This window comes from Didymella exigua (assembly GCF_010094145.1).
Source record: "Didymella exigua CBS 183.55 unplaced genomic scaffold M421scaffold_17, whole genome shotgun sequence".
Classification (NCBI taxonomy): Eukaryota; Fungi; Ascomycota; class Dothideomycetes; order Pleosporales; family Didymellaceae; genus Didymella; species Didymella exigua.
The window spans coordinates 136,093-151,727 of record NW_022984791.1 but is presented as its reverse complement, the minus strand read 5'-3'; the positions used below and the strand labels follow the sequence as shown (position 1 = coordinate 151,727).

General features: G+C 56.2%; 4 protein-coding genes across 4 annotated transcripts; 3 read left to right on the top strand and 1 right to left on the bottom strand.

Annotated features, from left to right (window-relative positions):
• Positions 1-59: 59 nt before the first annotated feature.
• Positions 60-2,850, top strand: M421DRAFT_6112 (phosphatidylinositol 3-kinase; the record flags this gene model as incomplete). The annotated part of the gene is made up of 3 exons (XM_033595847.1): positions 60-121; positions 168-254; positions 303-2,850. The coding sequence occupies 3 exons, from the start codon at positions 60-62 to the stop codon at positions 2,848-2,850; spliced, it is 2,697 nt and encodes an 898-aa protein (XP_033447575.1).
• Positions 2,851-9,757: 6,907 nt separating this feature from the next.
• Positions 9,758-11,417, bottom strand: M421DRAFT_421722 (PRP38-domain-containing protein). Its single transcript, XM_033592926.1, has one exon. It carries the CDS (start codon positions 10,918-10,920, stop codon positions 9,826-9,828), a length of 1,095 nt encoding a protein of 364 aa, XP_033447574.1. The 5' UTR covers positions 10,921-11,417; the 3' UTR covers positions 9,758-9,825.
• M421DRAFT_421720 (glycosyltransferase family 8 protein) lies at positions 11,258-12,682 on the top strand. Its single transcript, XM_033592925.1, has 2 exons — positions 11,258-11,439; positions 11,487-12,682. Exons 1-2 carry the CDS (start codon positions 11,382-11,384, stop codon positions 12,593-12,595), a joined length of 1,167 nt encoding a protein of 388 aa, XP_033447573.1. The 5' UTR covers positions 11,258-11,381; the 3' UTR covers positions 12,596-12,682.
• A 267-nt stretch (positions 12,683-12,949) lies between these two features.
• On the top strand, positions 12,950-15,417 carry M421DRAFT_421719 (Pkinase-domain-containing protein). Its single transcript, XM_033592924.1, has 3 exons — positions 12,950-14,421; positions 14,469-14,843; positions 14,898-15,417. Exons 1-3 carry the CDS (start codon positions 13,364-13,366, stop codon positions 14,923-14,925), a joined length of 1,461 nt encoding a protein of 486 aa, XP_033447572.1. The 5' UTR covers positions 12,950-13,363; the 3' UTR covers positions 14,926-15,417.
• Positions 15,418-15,635: the final 218 nt, after the last annotated feature.

The window sequence follows — 15,635 nt, the reverse complement described above, 5'->3', positions numbered from 1 at the left end:
GACACTCGATACTGCGCGTTCATGGCCTGCGGTAGTGCACAACTTCCTCACCGGTCACGATGGAAGCCTTCAACTTTGCGACGTCACTCGACTTGACGGAGTTGTCGGTGCATGTGAAGATGTGAGCATCTGTCTAGCCAGGAAAGATGTGAGCTAAGTGATGATAGAGACCGTCTAGATGGGAACCAGAAGCAAATACCGTACTCAGCGCTGCTGCGGCGGCCTGATCTCAGGCACCGAGCTTCAAACATCAGGTGAGTGAGTACTACATGTGAGAGAACCCAGGGCTAATGTCGAGACAGTCCCCATTTTGAACTCTACGTGACGGCACAAATATGGGCTGATAGCAAACCGCTCACCATCCCCGTCCAGACCGCCTACAAGTCTTTCAAAAACGCGCGCGTGTGGAATGAATGGCTCGAGATTCCAGTCTCCTATGCCAACCTCCCCGCCTCGGCGCAGCTCGCTATCACACTATGGGACCTTTCACCGCTCGAAGACGCCGACTCGAACATGCATGCTGTGCCCTTTGGCGGCACCACGATACCGCTGTTCGACAAGGACAACACCCTGCAAAAGGGCCGGCAGCGATGCAGGATTCATCGTCATAAGGCTGCAGACGGGCTTTCAAATACAACGACACCGTCAGTGATACCGCCTGCACGAAAGAGTCGAAAGGCTCCGGCTGTCGAGGATACAGTCGATGAGCAGATCGCTGAGATGCAGAGGCTGGAAGAGCTGTTGAAAAAGCAGGAGATGGGTGACCTGCCAACGAATGCATGGCTTGACAACCTTGTTTACAAGAAGATGACGAAGATTCGCAGTGACGCACTGAAGGCCGAGGCAGCTGCATTGAACCGTCGCAAGGGCACAGACGGCACCATCAATGGCACCGCCACTGATGATTCGGACGTGGAATTATTCTATCTCGACATTGAGTTCCCGCGCTTCGATCATGCCATTGTATTTACCGACGTCGAATACCCGCCGCCACCAATATCAGATCTACGGCTTCCTGCAGAGTCAGACATCCGGTTGCGCCCGCCCCCGGAAGTATCATTTGGTCCCGGCATTGACGTAGATGGAATCGGCTATGGGGATTCCGACGCTGGTAGGCTCATTAAGATCTACGACCCCGAGATCGGCCGAAGAGTCAATCCAGCCGAAGACAAGCATCGTGAGCTGATGCGCAGTCAGCAGACGGATTCACTGGACCGTGACAGAAAGCCCAATGTGCACGTGCGCGACAAGCTGAATCTTTTGATGGCAAAGGGCCCGCTCGAGGAAATCACATCACACGAGAGGGATGACATATGGAAGTTCAGATATTTCTTGCTGCGCGACAAGCGTGCTTTGACCAAATTCGTCAAGTGCGTCAACTGGAAGAGTCCAAGAGAAGCTCGCCAAGCTGCGCCCTTACTTGACAAGTGGGCTGAGATCGATGTGGACGACGCTCTTGAACTTCTCGGTCCGCACTTCGATCACCCAGTCGTGCGAAGCTATGCTGTCGAACGTCTTAAGAAGGCCGACGACGAGGAGCTACAATTGTACCTGCTTCAGCTTGTGCAAGCGCTGAAGTACGAGGCAGCGGGGGAAGGTGATGACTCCTCTCTTGCACGCTTTCTGGTCACACGAGCTGCCAGCAGCTTTGCGCTAGGAAACTTCTTCCACTGGTATCTGATGGTTGAGATTAGCGACATGAGCACCGATCAAGAACCAGAGCACCGCGATTTATTCGCCAAGGTTGAGTACGACTTCATGGTCGAGCTTGAAAAGACGCCTGAGGGTGTCGAGACCCGCAACGCCTTCCGCCGTCAAGGTGAGCTGCTCACCATCTTGGCCAAGATTTCGAAAGACGTGCGCTTCGGCGGCGGCGATCGACCCACGAAACTCGCCCGCCTCAAGAAGGCGCTTGCCGACCCCAAGAACGAACTTACAAACTTCGAGCCTCTCCCACTGCCACTCGACCCCTCGGTCTACATCACCGGCATCGACTCTGAGGACTGCAACGTACTGAAGTCCTCACTTTTACCTATTGTCCTCAATTTTCGCACCAGTCACTCGCAGAAGTACCCCATCATCTTCAAATTCGGTGATGATTTGCGCCAAGATCAGCTCGTCATCCAGATCATTACACTTATGGACCGACTTCTGCGCAAAGAGAATCTCGATCTGAGACTAACGCCCTACCGTATCCTCGCGACCTCCACCTCCGCAGGCGCCTTCCAATTCGTGCCCTCCATGAGCATCGCTGCCGCGTGCCAGAAGCATAAAGGCTCTTTGCTCGCCTACCTGCGCGCCAACAACCCCGACCCCACCGCGGACCTGGGCGTCACCAAAGAAGCCATGGATACGTACATCAAGTCCTGTGCCGGATACTGCGTCATCACGTACCTTCTCGGTGTCGGCGACAGACATCTGGATAACCTGCTGATTGCGCCCTCGGGCGCTTTCTTCCACGTCGATTTCGGCTACATCCTTGGTCGCGATCCGAAGCCCTTCGCGCCGCAAATGAAGCTCTGTCGGGAGATGATCGAGGGTATGGGCGGCGCCACGCATCCCAATTATCTCTCCTTTAAGGAGTACGCATTCACAGCGTGGTCGACGCTGCGCAAGAGTAGCAACTTGCTGTTGAATCTGTTTGCGCTCATGCAGGGCGCTAACATTCCGGATATCAAAGTCGAAAGAGAGGGCAGTGTGAGAAAAGTCCAGGAAAGAATGTGGATGGGCAAGAGCGAGGGCGAGGCTGCGGAGATGTTTGAGCGGCTCGTTGAGGAGAGTATGGGTGATTGGAAGGCGGGGGTTATCGATTGGGCGCATGAGTTTGTGCAGACTTATTGGCGTAAATGAAGCGAGCGCAGCGTGTGGTAATAGCGGGGCCATTTGAATAGCAGCGTAGGGCAAGGCTCTCCAGTCCTCGACTTCGGGGTCACCTCTTTCCCCCTCGCTCTTGGACTCGGTGCACTCAGAGGATTGCGCCTCTATCGCAGCGACCATCTTCCAGTGTTCCCGCTACTGAGCGCCGCGCCGCGCCGCTCTGATATGAGTGCTGCGCAATATTGCACGTATGCCCATGACTGCTCTTACGTTGGAACTTCTTCCGGAGTAAGTTCGCGCGCTTCTGGCCGGAATTTTCGGCCATGGAATGTTGCCATGTCGTGTTCACGAGTCTCTGTGAGAAGTTGCAGCGTTACAAGGGTCTCGCATTTGCTGTTGGTACGGTAGCGGCCATGATGAACCGCGCCGCGATGTGCGGAGTGCTATTTCATCGATGTGTGATCTGCGATGTGGGACATGTGATAGATTTGCAGTTTGGACGTGTGCACTGGAGGTAAAAATTTGAGTGGGTTTGCAGAAGGGTCACTTTGAGTCTCCTCGTCACCGTTTGTGTGGGGCCTTTCTGTCCGTTTCTTGTCATTATCTTGGGTAAGCTGTGCTTGATTGCGCATAGTAAATGACAACCAGGCCTTCGGATGTATATCGCGACCCTCTTCCTACTCAAATTGCATGTTCATATCAGGCTATATCGAGTACGATCGTTGTTCATCCTCGGTCCGAATACATATCTCAGTATGCGACCGCTTTCTGAGCCTTCAGGCGTCTGATTTCCTGTGACTTCCCACCACGCCCATCGTGGATGTAATTGGAGATTTTATATACAAATTCACTTGCAGGTGCACCGTGAGAATAGGAATCAGAGTCTTGAAGACTCTCACTCTCAGCATAACAATGCGACCCGTCACATAAAGCGGGTGTACCACCCAGCGCAATGTTTGATCTCATACTCTCAACATCTTCAACTGTGCCTTCCAGAACAACCTCCGAACTGAGCGACCCTTACTCCTAGGTATGTTCAGCCTCCCCACGGTTATTTCCAGAGTCTGCCCCAGAGTCTGCTGCCGTCTAGATCTGAGGCCAAAGAAGCCTTCGCGCAGTAGTTTGCCAGTAAGCAATGACTGACTTTGAGATCGTCCGTGACACTGACCAATACTTGGATCTCTCCGTGACGTGTCATCGCAAAGTCGTGTTGATGGACTGGACAGCCGTGGCCCAGTGCAAGTTTCGTCACTTCAGGGACCTGCTGGGCGAGGTCCGTGACAAAATCTACGGCTTCGTCATGGCCGGAGAGTTATACAACCCAATCATCTACCAGATCAATAACCGTGGCATCTAGGCCCTGGAACGGCGTGAGCTCCTCCACAATCGTACCCGCGACGACACCATTAGGCCCCGAATCTTGCCCGCGGTGTGTCGCGTTTCCCGTGCGATGCAACGTGAGACGGTGAACCGCTTCATCAGCAACTTGACCTTCTTCGTCTGCTCTACCAAGAACAATGGCTTCCTGAAGACCTGGCTCAACAACGTTCCTAAAGGCCTGGCATCGGTTCGCTCGCTGCATTTCGACTTGTTCGGCAGCTTCCCTCCTGGATTCTCCCGGAATGCCGACTTGGAGCTTGCTGCACGCCGTCCAGGTATGACCGACATCAAGATCGCATTTCATAGCAAGTCTTTGCGTGCCTACGACCTACCCGGAGACGATGATCGGCGCCCGATTATTCCTCATTCGACTGCAGAGATATGGTGTTACTACAAGCTCGACTGCCTGTTGGAGTGCATAAGCCTCAAACGAGTGCAGGTTTTTCGTAAAGGCTTCGTGTGTACTGAGGCAGTATGTCGCGAAGCTCGCTTGGGATTGCAAGAAAGTTCGCTGGCGACATGCTTCGATGCGGGCACAGACAGTGACGAGCGGATGTGATGAGGCATGGCTTGGTTCACAAGGAGTGCTCCATTAGGTAGCGCCACGCTACCGTATGCCATTCCGATCTTAGTATATTCCCAAACCCTCCCGGCCTCTCCAAGCCGACAACTCTCATCATCACGACCCACAATCTTACAGTAGCAGATTCACCTGCAACGTTTGAGCGCCCATCAATCTCGCCGCCTCGCGATACTGTCCGACCAAGCATCTTGCCAACTCTACCACACATTGTTTTTAGGATCTGGGGGTTGAGATTCTCCGAACTCAAGATCAAAGAAGTAGTCATCATGATACTGAGATCCGATCCTCAGCCTCCAATGGTCAAAGACCCGATCGACTGTCCAGTTCCTCTGCACAGTCGCATCACGGGCATATAAGACTGCAGCTGTCTTTTGCACATCGTGGAGCCCCAGATCAAGCCCGTAACCTTCCGTAATCAGTGAACTCATACTTATGCTACAACCGGCTCCGCCTCGAACTAGCAGAGACCCTTCTAGTGCATAGATAGGATGCTCAAACAGATGCTGCAGCTCAGACTCAACCCGTTGCTGCCCGAAAGGGAATCGCAACGTTGTGACAGCACGCTCACTGACATGGTGGGAAGTGTGTTGTAGAACAACTCGAACAGACTGCAGCTGCTTGGAACGACGCCAAATAGACTGCGATTTTCTCGATTTCTTTCCATCCAATGTTTCGATGCTGCTCCTCCAAGTTCACATATATTGTCGCGTGCTTGACATGCTCCAGGTAGCGTGACAAGTATGGTAGAAGTCTGAAGCCGTCTTGAACATGTGGACGGTTTTTGAAACTTACAAAAGAATTGCAGAAGCAGTTTTCAAGATATTCGCTGTATATCTGCTTATTTATAAGCTGTATCTCAAGGACCGGTGCTTCGTGCAACTTGACATCGACTGGACATTTGCCTTGTCGTTTCTTGCAGCTAGCCAAGCAGTCCCAGCAGTACAATAAGAACTCATAAAGATGATCGTAAATTAGGTTACGAACCTCGAGGGGAAGGCCCAGTAGATCAGGAGTTGCCACAGTCGGATTCCTTGATTGAACGCTCCCGGGTCTCAGTAATAGTCTGGAACAGCTGCTGGCTAAATATTATCTATCTAGATTGCTCGTTGTAAGCAAGTACGCGCATGGGGCCAATCTCGCGCATGGGGCCAATTTCACATCGCTCAAGTTTGCTGACTAGCAAGCTCTCAAAGCAAAGCGTGCCAGACGCATGTGACCTACAAATATCAGTTTACTCTGGTTGAACCGGCGTATCCTGTGACCCAAGTCATGCTGGCAATCGGATTTGTGGCAATAAGCTCGATCCAAGCACCCTGACCGCTTCCAGACTCAAAGGAAGACGCGTAGAGTCTTCACGTCAATTGTAGCATCATATTAGATCGTGCAGCATCTGGAGCTATGCATACCAGCTGAGACATTCTTCTCTAGTCATCGCTACGGTGATACCGACCCTTTTTCATCCATCTATCTTGTACCTCACGGATAACGATTGTCCTTCCAACCAAGCGCCTTGTTTGGCAAGATCGTAAACAGATCTGCATGCTCTCGGCGTAGATGATTGAGCCTCCTCTTTGGATAGGCCATGGGCTTAAGCGATGCTAGGACCTCCTCTGGGGTCCAAGTATCCCCATCTGCCGAGGCGTTAGTGTATAAATAGGCTGAAAACGTTACGACGAGATGACCAGGGCCTCTCCAACCATGTCGAAAGAAATTTTTCACGTGTCCCACAGTACAGCCTGTTCCCTTCTGTACGAGGCGAAGGCCAAGCAGCCGAAACGGCGACGGCGTTTCGGTCATGTTGTAGTATGCCAAGTTCCTGGGTAACGCTTCGCTGGTCCATTCACTCTCGTCCCACTGCTCCCGGATGCGTAGGGTGTGTAAAGCTGGGAGCCAGCGGATGGTATTTTCAAAGTAACTTTTGCAGTGGTCAAGGCTTCTAAAGCCAAACACGGAGTCGAAGTAGAATGTCACTCGGCTTACACGAGCGAGCGCAGCGTGGTCTTTTGGCGTGACAAACCGACCTTCAGATGTGAATCGATTAGCTTCGAGCCATATCTTCGCGGAGAGATGCCAGAAGCATTTTGCATGCTGGTATTCTTTGTAAAGTCGAGAACACACGAGCAAGACGTTGGGGTACGGTGCACCTGCGATGACAGTTTTTAGCCGCCAATCCTGTGCGAAAAGGAGAACATGCAATGATAGGTCTTTGTAAAGGTAGCCATAAATTTGGTCTCGAATTTCGCGAGGAATGTTGAGGAGATGAGGAGCTCCCAAAGACAGCATCTTAAGCTGTGAAGGGAGTTGACTTGGGCGTTCGTGGTTGTATTTAAACCGGTATTGCCCAGCACGTGTTAGTTTACAAACAGCAAGCAAGACCGCTACAGTGCAAGAGATCTAGTTCAACGTGGCGTTAGTGAGTCCAAATGACTTACGGAATGGCAATCAAGGTTGGAAGGAACCACGCTGTAAGAATACCATGTGCTGCACAAATATTTGCTGCCTTACGAATAGTATTCCATATGCGTAGGTGTTTTCTCAGCACACACTAAGATCACCAATCTCAGTATTCCTTTCAAGACCGATGGCTTCCTTGATTTAACCTTCATACCTAGCTAACGCTTGCATCCAGTTCTCCAAGCAATCGCTGCGAGCGCGACAACACGGCGCAGGTAGTCATGCAGGTTAAGAATCAGCGTTGCTGACTGGACGAAGTACTGAAATCTATGGCTACGGTGTAGGTGCACGGCAACAGTACGTAGCTGTAGATAAAGCCAAAATACGCCAGTCCTCCCAGTTGTAGCAAGGTATCGGCTTTGAGTCATCCAACACTGCAGGCAGGCTACAGCAGTGTCGGCTTTGACCCATAAGCACACGCCCGTGCTACTCGCCTTGTTCATGCGAGGCTGCGGTTTGAGCGAGCTGAGAGCAAAGAAAAGTGCACGGAGGGTGGAGTGCAGCAAACAGCAGGCGCGGTCACAGGTGCAGGTGAACTGGACAACATCGCCAAGTCAACAAGTCTATCCGAAACAGCCCTGAGATATCGCTGGTTTGACAGCTACACGCAGATCCATTCAAAACCAGTCTTTCCCGTTCCCGCGTAAACATCCCCGTCTAGCTCTGATACGCATCACGGTCCTCTTCCTTCCCATCCACAACCCTCGGAGCCATACTGTTCGCCGCTTTCATCAATTTGGCAAATCTGGGGGCATATGAGCTGCGATATGCCGCGTCATTCTCTGCGGTAGATTCCAATGTGTAAGATCTTCTGGTGCCCAAAAGGCCGCTCGTGAAGACTGGGAGCTGAACACCGAAGCCTGCACCCTCTCAGAACCCTGAACAACCACCTCTCCCATCTTCAGCCCCTCTTGTTCTGAATCTTCTAGCGCTGTCTCGATGCTGACGGACTGTCTGATGCCTGTGGCTAGCTGCACTCGGCGGAGTGTGTGGGCAGCTGCAGAGATCGACGAGATGGATGGTGGCGGACGAGATGATTTGTGGAATGTTGTGCCCTGGCTCAGGCGGAGTGTGTGCAGGAGCGGAATTCTCGTGGCAAATTTGGCGAGCAGGTTACTGAGATTGTACAATCCCAGTACATGCCGAGTGTGTAGGTATTGTACGGTCGCAATCTTGACGTGCGACAAGGCATCCATGTCCCGCTTCACCGAGACTAAATCTGTGATTTAGTCCCCGTCGCAGAGCCTTGCAGAGATCATCCGTTTGATGATGGTGGCGGACAGCGCGAGGAAAGTGTTTGACTGTTTTGTTTGTATTCATCGTGCAGCCGTGAGTGACTGAGGTAAACATTCAGGTATGGAGCGTTGCTAAGTACAACGATCACAAGCGAGTCCCCAATTGTCTTGATTCCACGCAGCTCGACCGCTTGCGTTAAGCGCTTGTATATCAGACTTCGAATATCTAGTGGTGCCGTAAGGAGATGCGTCGCAGAACAGTCTGAAGACATTGTTCATTCGTTTGTGCGTGCGTGCAAAGTTCATGGTTCGAGATCGCCTGAGTATGGATTTGGGTAGTATTTGGAGAGTGGTTGGACTCTGTTGATGAACGAAAGTTGTGGAGGCGGGAAGGGAAAATCCTACAATATCAGAGCGACTTTGGCTTGGAGCCTCCGTGAAAGTGCCCGCACGTGGGGACGAAGTGAAGCCCAGTTCCTGCATGGCAGTTGTCGCGATCTCAAACTCTACGTCAGTCAGTTCGTACCTAATCCACAGTCCGGCTGGAATCGAGTGCAGAGCTGTAGGTGTTGGACAAATATGTGCGCAGCTGACGAGCGAAGTGATGAAGTAAGCACAATATTCAGATCCTATGCCAGAGAAGCAGATGTCCTCTGGGAGTAAGAGGTACGTGTATAAAGGAAGGAGGAAGGCACGAGGAAGAAAGAGGCATGCAGAGGCAGGAGGTGCGTAGTAGAAAGAAGCAGCTACGTCAACTTTGAGAAGCAGCTACAAAGCAGCAAAAAGGCGATGAATACTGTATTGCAACAACTGCATTAACAACCACTGAATAATTAAGCGCAGCAACAACCACTGAATAATTAAGCGCAGCTGCAGCCGTCTACGGAGTAACTCAGCAGTCTACGGAGTAGCTCAGCTGCGCGCGTCTTTGGGTCCGTTCACTTCCCCAAGGCTCGTCATCTGTGGCACGTGGCAGAGTGTGGAAGGCAAAGGCCTCGAATGAGTAGCATGGAGGCCATCTCGCAATATACTCGGATCGCGAGTGATGCGGGTAGGCAGCTGCCGAGGTTATGGGTTTGGTGTCTGGGCAGACGCTGCAAAGGCCTTGATCGATCCCAATACTATGAAGACGCATGGGCACGAAGCTGTGAATTGGCCACCTCCTCCGCCCCAGACGCGCGGCGCGTAGGAAAGCCGTGGGCGTGGTAGGTGCTATCTAAGCAGCAGGCAAGACGCAGCAGCAGCGTGCGATCGACGGCCTCGCGCTGAAGGGCGGCAAGGGCGACGGCGGCTGTTGGGTTGAGTATTGGACGAGATGTTGATTTGTCACTGGGGTGTGCGAGCAGCTCAATCTTTTCACTGACTCATGCTCCCACTCCGAGTCCTGCTACGACTCCTACTGCGACTCCTACTGCGGCTCCTACTGCGACTCCTACTGCGACTCCTGCTACGACTCCTACTGTGATTCCTACTGCGTCCTCCATCGCTCATCGCCCCGGGACTGCGGCTCCGCCGCCGATCTCGGCTAGCGCAACTTCTGCTCCTGCTTCGCCGGTCGTCGTAGCTCCGACTCCTGCTTCGCCTGCTATCGTAGCTTCTGCTGCGACTCCTGCTGTCATAACTGCGACTCCTGTAACTCCTCGCGCTCCCATCACCCACGCTGCGCTCCCTCTCGCCCGCCGCCATCCTCTCCTCCTCCTCATCCAGCGCGTCAATCTCATCTCCCAACGGGCTCTCCCTGGGCTCCAGCAGATCCAGATCCTCGAGGTGACCCCTGGCGGGCAGTTTCCACAGACTGGTGGCGCAGATGCGGTCCTTGGTGAGCAGGTCGTCGACGAACTGGTCGACGTAGGTCAGGGAGAAGTTCTCCTTGAGTCGGCGCTTGATCTTGCGGTAGTCGGTCAGCAGCGGCTCGAGCGTGGTGTAGATTTCGACGGGTTGCCAGGCGAGGCGGATGTAGAAGGCGGCCAGGCAGCGGAGGTATTTGAATGTGCCGCGTTTGCCTGCGGCGTTGGGGTCGGTCTTGGTCTCAGGGGTTTCTGAGCCCGTGTCGCCGAGCTCTTTGTGCTCGTCTTCGGCCTTGATGGCGTGTGCCGCGGTCTCGTCGTGGTCCTCGTCCTCGTCGTCCCCCGCGAAATTGAGCATCTCCAGCACAATCCCCTTCTCGGGCACAAGCTGCAGCATCTTGAACGCCAGACACAGGAACGGCGTCGGCCGCCCCGTGATACCGCTCGTGCCGCCGATGAACTTGAGCTCCACTGCGCGGTCGCACAGCGTCGCGGCGTTGAGTCCGAAGCACTGCTCTTTCCAGTAATAGCTCTCTGTGATGCGCTCGCGGACGCCCTTTTCGAAGAGCAGCGCTGGGTTCTGGCCGCGGATCAGGGCGCCTGAGTAGCCGCGGTCGTCGAGGAGCGCGGAGGCGTCGGCGCGGTCGTAGGTTGGTTTGGACATGGTTGCGTGGGGTGACTACTGCATGCTCGAGGTATTGAGGGTGTTGGGGTGTTGAGGGTGTTGGGGTGTTGAGGTGTTGAGGGTGTTGAGGGTGTTGAGGGTGTTGAGGGTGTTGAGGTGTTGAGGTGTTGAGGTTGTTGAGGGTGTTGAGAGAGGTGCGCGAGTCGTGAATTGGGCAGGCGGGGTGCTGCGATATGGTGTTCGCGATGGTGAAGCTCGTCGCATTCGTCGCGAATTTCGGGAGGCCATCCCTGCGCGCTGCCTTGTCGATTGTCGCCCCATCAACGGGGGGGCCTGTCAACACTCAGCCCTACGCAGTCTGGCCCGCCGAGCAACGTCACACGCGTTTGAGCGACGCCAGGCTACGCGCGCTGCACACACCATCTTGTTACTGTATCGTGACGGTATCCGCTGGCTGCCTGTACTCTATACCTTTTGACCTAGCATCGCATGCGCGAAACATGGGCAGGCTGCTGCTCACAAGCGGGCAGGTGTCCGTCATCCTGTCCGCCATCATCAGTACGCGCACACGCGCCCATCAGACGAACTCTGGCTAACACCGGCAGTCTCCGCATTCACATTCGCGCTGTTCCTCTCCGGCTATGTGCTGCAACAGCGCTATGTCCACAATCTCCAGGCGGTAATCAAGCCGCGCATACCAAAACCACTGCCTGTACCCAAGGCAGTCGAACCGCCGACCCTCGATGAGAAGTGGGCGCGACCTGTGGGCGGCGGGCGGCAAGTCGAGGACACAGTGGCGCAGTACATGGGCGGGCAGGAGCTGGACTGGAGCAGACTGGGCTACGTGCAGGTGGTGCGGGAACACGTCGAGCTGTGCAGCGCCGTGATGCTGCTGTCCGACTTGCACAAGATGAAGAGCCCGGCAAGGAGGGTGCTGGTGTTCCCGAAGCTGTGGCTGCAGGAGGCAGACGACGACAAGTACAGCGCCGAGATGTCGACGACACGGAGACTACTTGGCACTGCGGCGCGGCGGTACGGAGTCACGCTGATTCCCATGGAGCCCATGCTCGACGGCGCAGACGGCACGCTGCCCTCGTCGTACTCGCTGGCCAGTCTGTACTCGCTGGTCGACTACGAGCGGCTCATGTACCTGCAGGGCCCTGGCGTGCTGCTCGACGCCTCGTCGCTGGACTCGCTGCTCGCATTCTCAAAGTCGGAGCCCATGGCCGCCTACCCAGCGTCCCCAGAGAGAAAGGACATGTCCATGTCGCTCCTCATGATCCACCCAACGCAGGCCTCGTTCCAGCAGCTCAAAGCGCTGCGCTCGGCGAAACCCACGTCAGACCTCGACCTCTTCCGCGCGACCTTTAGCGTGCCCTCGTCGCTCATGTCAGAATGGTCGCTCTCCATGGGCAACGTCGTGTACGAGTCACGTGACCTGCGCAGCGTGCCCGCCAGCTTCAACGCCACGGCCTTCGAGCAGGCGACGACGTTTGTGCGGCTATCGGACCCAGAGATGCCAGGCCCAGAGTACGACGTGCCGTACAGCACGCGGCTCAGGCTGCGGCCGCAGAACGAGCAGGCCCAGGAGGCGTGGAGCCGGCTGTACGAGCGGTTCAGACAGCAGCGCATGGAGGTGTGCGGGCTAGATCTCGAGTACTACAGCCCGCTGGTGCTGGCGGGGCTGGGTCAGGAGCTGAGCGACGAGCTGTGAGGCATATACAAGCAGTGCTGCAGTAATGATGAGACGAATGTACGGTTGTATTTTTAGTTGACTAGTTATCCACAGTGAGCATTGGATGCATCCAAGGTCGAGACCATCACATGTGGGAAAGATCGGCGGGTGAGAGCCCGGGCCATGACGCAAGCACGGCGGCACCGAGCTGCCCCGTGTACTTGGTAGCTGTGCAGCTGTGCAGCTGTGCAGCGGCATTGAAGGCCTGCACGGGGCACGGTAGCAGACACGGAGCCGTGGCAGAGCGTGCAGACGCATTCGATGGCTGCAACAGAGGGTAATAGTGACGCGAGAGTGTCTGGCGCCGTGTCCATGTTTGCAGCGTGAAACAGGGCGCGGTGCTGCGTGACGGCCCTGCGCGCGCTGGATCGCCGTCGGTAGCTGCTTCCCCGCCTCCAGTAGTCCAGCCTCAACCAGGCCAGCCCACGGCGTGCAGCTCAGACTCTGCCCCCAAACCCCTGTGCCATTGTTCCCCCCCCCTTCCCTCCCCCACGTCCCAGCTGCAGCGACCGTCGACCTCGCCGCGCGCCCGATTGCACCGATCGAAGACCAGCTGCGAGCGTCCGCGCACCGGCAGTCCCCAGACGACGGCCGAGGACTGCGACACAGCTCGCTCCCAGCATCGCAGGGTAGCGCAGGGCATCTCCCAGGGCCTCTCTCAGGGCCTCTCCCAGGGCCTCTCCCGCAGCACCCAGGGCGCATTCCGCACGCCCACCCCCAGGGCCCGCCGCTCCACCGCCTCGCCCGATGCCGACCCTCGGATTCCTCAAGAAGAAGCGGACGAAGGACTCGGGCGGCTCCAAGGACCTCGACTCGCCGACGTCGCCCATCAAAGAAACGTCGTCGGGCTCGCCCACGGCCCCAACCTCGTCCCGGCACCGCACCTCGGGCTCGTTCCACCTGACCAAGACGCGCACCAACGACAGCGCCCACGGCCACGGCCACGGCCACGCCACCAGTCCGCAGGCGAGCACCGCGCAGAGCCCGCAGGCGCCGCACGCACCGCATGCGTCCGCGCCCGCGCCACACAAGGCCGCCGACTCGATGAGCCCCGCCTACAGCCCGCACCCCGTCGCGAGCCCGCACAGCAACGCCCCGGCGCCGGCCGCGCACCACGTGGCGAGCATACAAAACCTGATCCACCCCACCAACCACGACCACAATGGCCCGGCCAGCCCTGCCGGCGGCGTCAAGAACGCCGCCGTGCAGTTCCAGTCGCAGCCGCTCAACCAGGCCCGCGTCACCAAGGGCAAGTACTCGCTGACGGACTTTGCCATTCAGCGCACGCTCGGCACGGGCTCTTTCGGGCGCGTGCACCTCGTCCAGAGCAAGCACAACCAGCGCTTCTACGCCGTCAAGGTGCTGAAGAAGGCCCAGGTGGTCAAGATGAAGCAGGTCGAGCACACCAACGACGAGCGCCGCATGCTGCAGCAGGTCAAGCACCCCTTCCTCATCACCCTGTGGGGCACCTTCCAGGACAGCAAGAACCTGTACATGGTCATGGACTTTGTCGAGGGTGGCGAGCTGTTTAGTCTGCTGCGCAAGTCGCAGCGCTTCCCCAACCCCGTCGCCAAGTTTTACGCCGCCGAGGTGACCCTGGCGCTCGACTACCTGCACTCGCACAACATCATCTACCGCGACCTGAAGCCCGAGAACCTGCTGCTCGACCGCCACGGCCACCTCAAAATCACCGACTTTGGCTTCGCCAAGGAGGTGCCCGACATCACCTGGACCCTGTGCGGCACCCCAGACTACCTGGCCCCCGAGGTCGTCGCCAGCAAGGGCTACAACAAGTCGGTCGACTGGTAAGTCGCTCTCACGCCCGACCTGCATCCCCTGCTAACACGCCCAGGTGGTCCCTCGGCATCCTCATCTTTGAAATGCTGTGCGGCTTCACCCCCTTTTGGGACGGCGGCTCGCCCATGAAGATTTACGAAAACATTCTCAAATCGCGCGTCAAATATCCGCCCTACATCCACCCCGACGCGCACGACCTGCTGCAAAAGCTCATCACCCCCGACCTCACCAAGCGGCTCGGCAACCTGCACGGCGGCAGCAAAGACGTCATGAACCACCCGTGGTTCGCAGAGGTGACGTGGGACCGCCTGCAGAAGAAGGACATTGACGCCCCGTACGTCCCGCCCGTGCGCGCAGGCGTCGGCGACGCGAGCCAGTTCGACAAATATCCCGAGGAGACGGAGGCGTACGGCCAGGCAGGCGACGACCCGTGCGTGGCGAAGCCCCCTTATGATATCGAGCATGTGCTAAACTGTCCCAACAGGCATGGCCACCTCTTCCCAGACTTTTAGCCGCCGACCCGTTCCCGCAGTCCTTACCCGCGCCCGCGCCCCGCGCGGCGCCGAAGAAAGGGCGCCGAAGACAGTCGCGGCTTCTCCTTTTGAGAGCGCATCATGTACGCGAGCTGCGCTCCTGCCGCACCGCGCCTCTCTGTTCGCTCTTGTCGCCTCTCTGTTCGCTCTTGCCGCCTCTCTGTTCGCTCTTACCGCCTCTCTGTTCGCTCTTACCGCCTCTCTGCTATGAGATGCTGTTCTACGCTACCTCATCAGAATATCCTTGGCCATCCCATCCTTGATCATCCTATCCTTGATCATCTTATCCTATCCCATCTATCCTATCCCATCTATCCTGTCCCTCCTATCCCAGGCGGCAGTGTGTTCCGCCCGTGTACTTCTCTCCTTATCTTTGTCGCTGCTTTCTCCGTCGAAGCAGGTTGGATACGTAGCCGATTGAGGCGAGTCGGTGGGCCCTGTATTCTGGACCTGTGTCTGTAGGAACCGTGGTCATGCTGGTGACCGGACGGCGTAGAGGTAGTCTTGTAGCGCCAGCGAAAAACAGATTCTTTACATTTTTCCGTTTGGGGCGTGAATGTGCACGCGATATTCGCGGTTTGGCCGGTGGACGAGCAGTTTTATGCTGGACTACGGTCTACACAGCGAGCGAGAGCGATGGTGACGTCATGTAGATTGGGTCGTGTACTGTGTGGTGTTGGGATACTGCA

Coding starts and splice junctions, on each gene's coding strand:
- M421DRAFT_421720 (XM_033592925.1), top strand. CDS start 11,382: ATGGGCAGGCTGCTGCTCACAAGCGGGCAGGTGTCCGTCATCCTGTCC. Junction 11,440..11,486: donor CATCCTGTCCGCCATCATCA/GTACGCGCACAC, acceptor TAACACCGGCAG/TCTCCGCATTCACATTCGCG.
- M421DRAFT_421722 (XM_033592926.1), bottom strand. CDS start 10,920: ATGTCCAAACCAACCTACGACCGCGCCGACGCCTCCGCGCTCCTCGAC.
- M421DRAFT_421719 (XM_033592924.1), top strand. CDS start 13,364: ATGCCGACCCTCGGATTCCTCAAGAAGAAGCGGACGAAGGACTCGGGC. Junction 14,422..14,468: donor TACAACAAGTCGGTCGACTG/GTAAGTCGCTCT, acceptor TAACACGCCCAG/GTGGTCCCTCGGCATCCTCA. Junction 14,844..14,897: donor GGCCAGGCAGGCGACGACCC/GTGCGTGGCGAA, acceptor CTGTCCCAACAG/GCATGGCCACCTCTTCCCAG.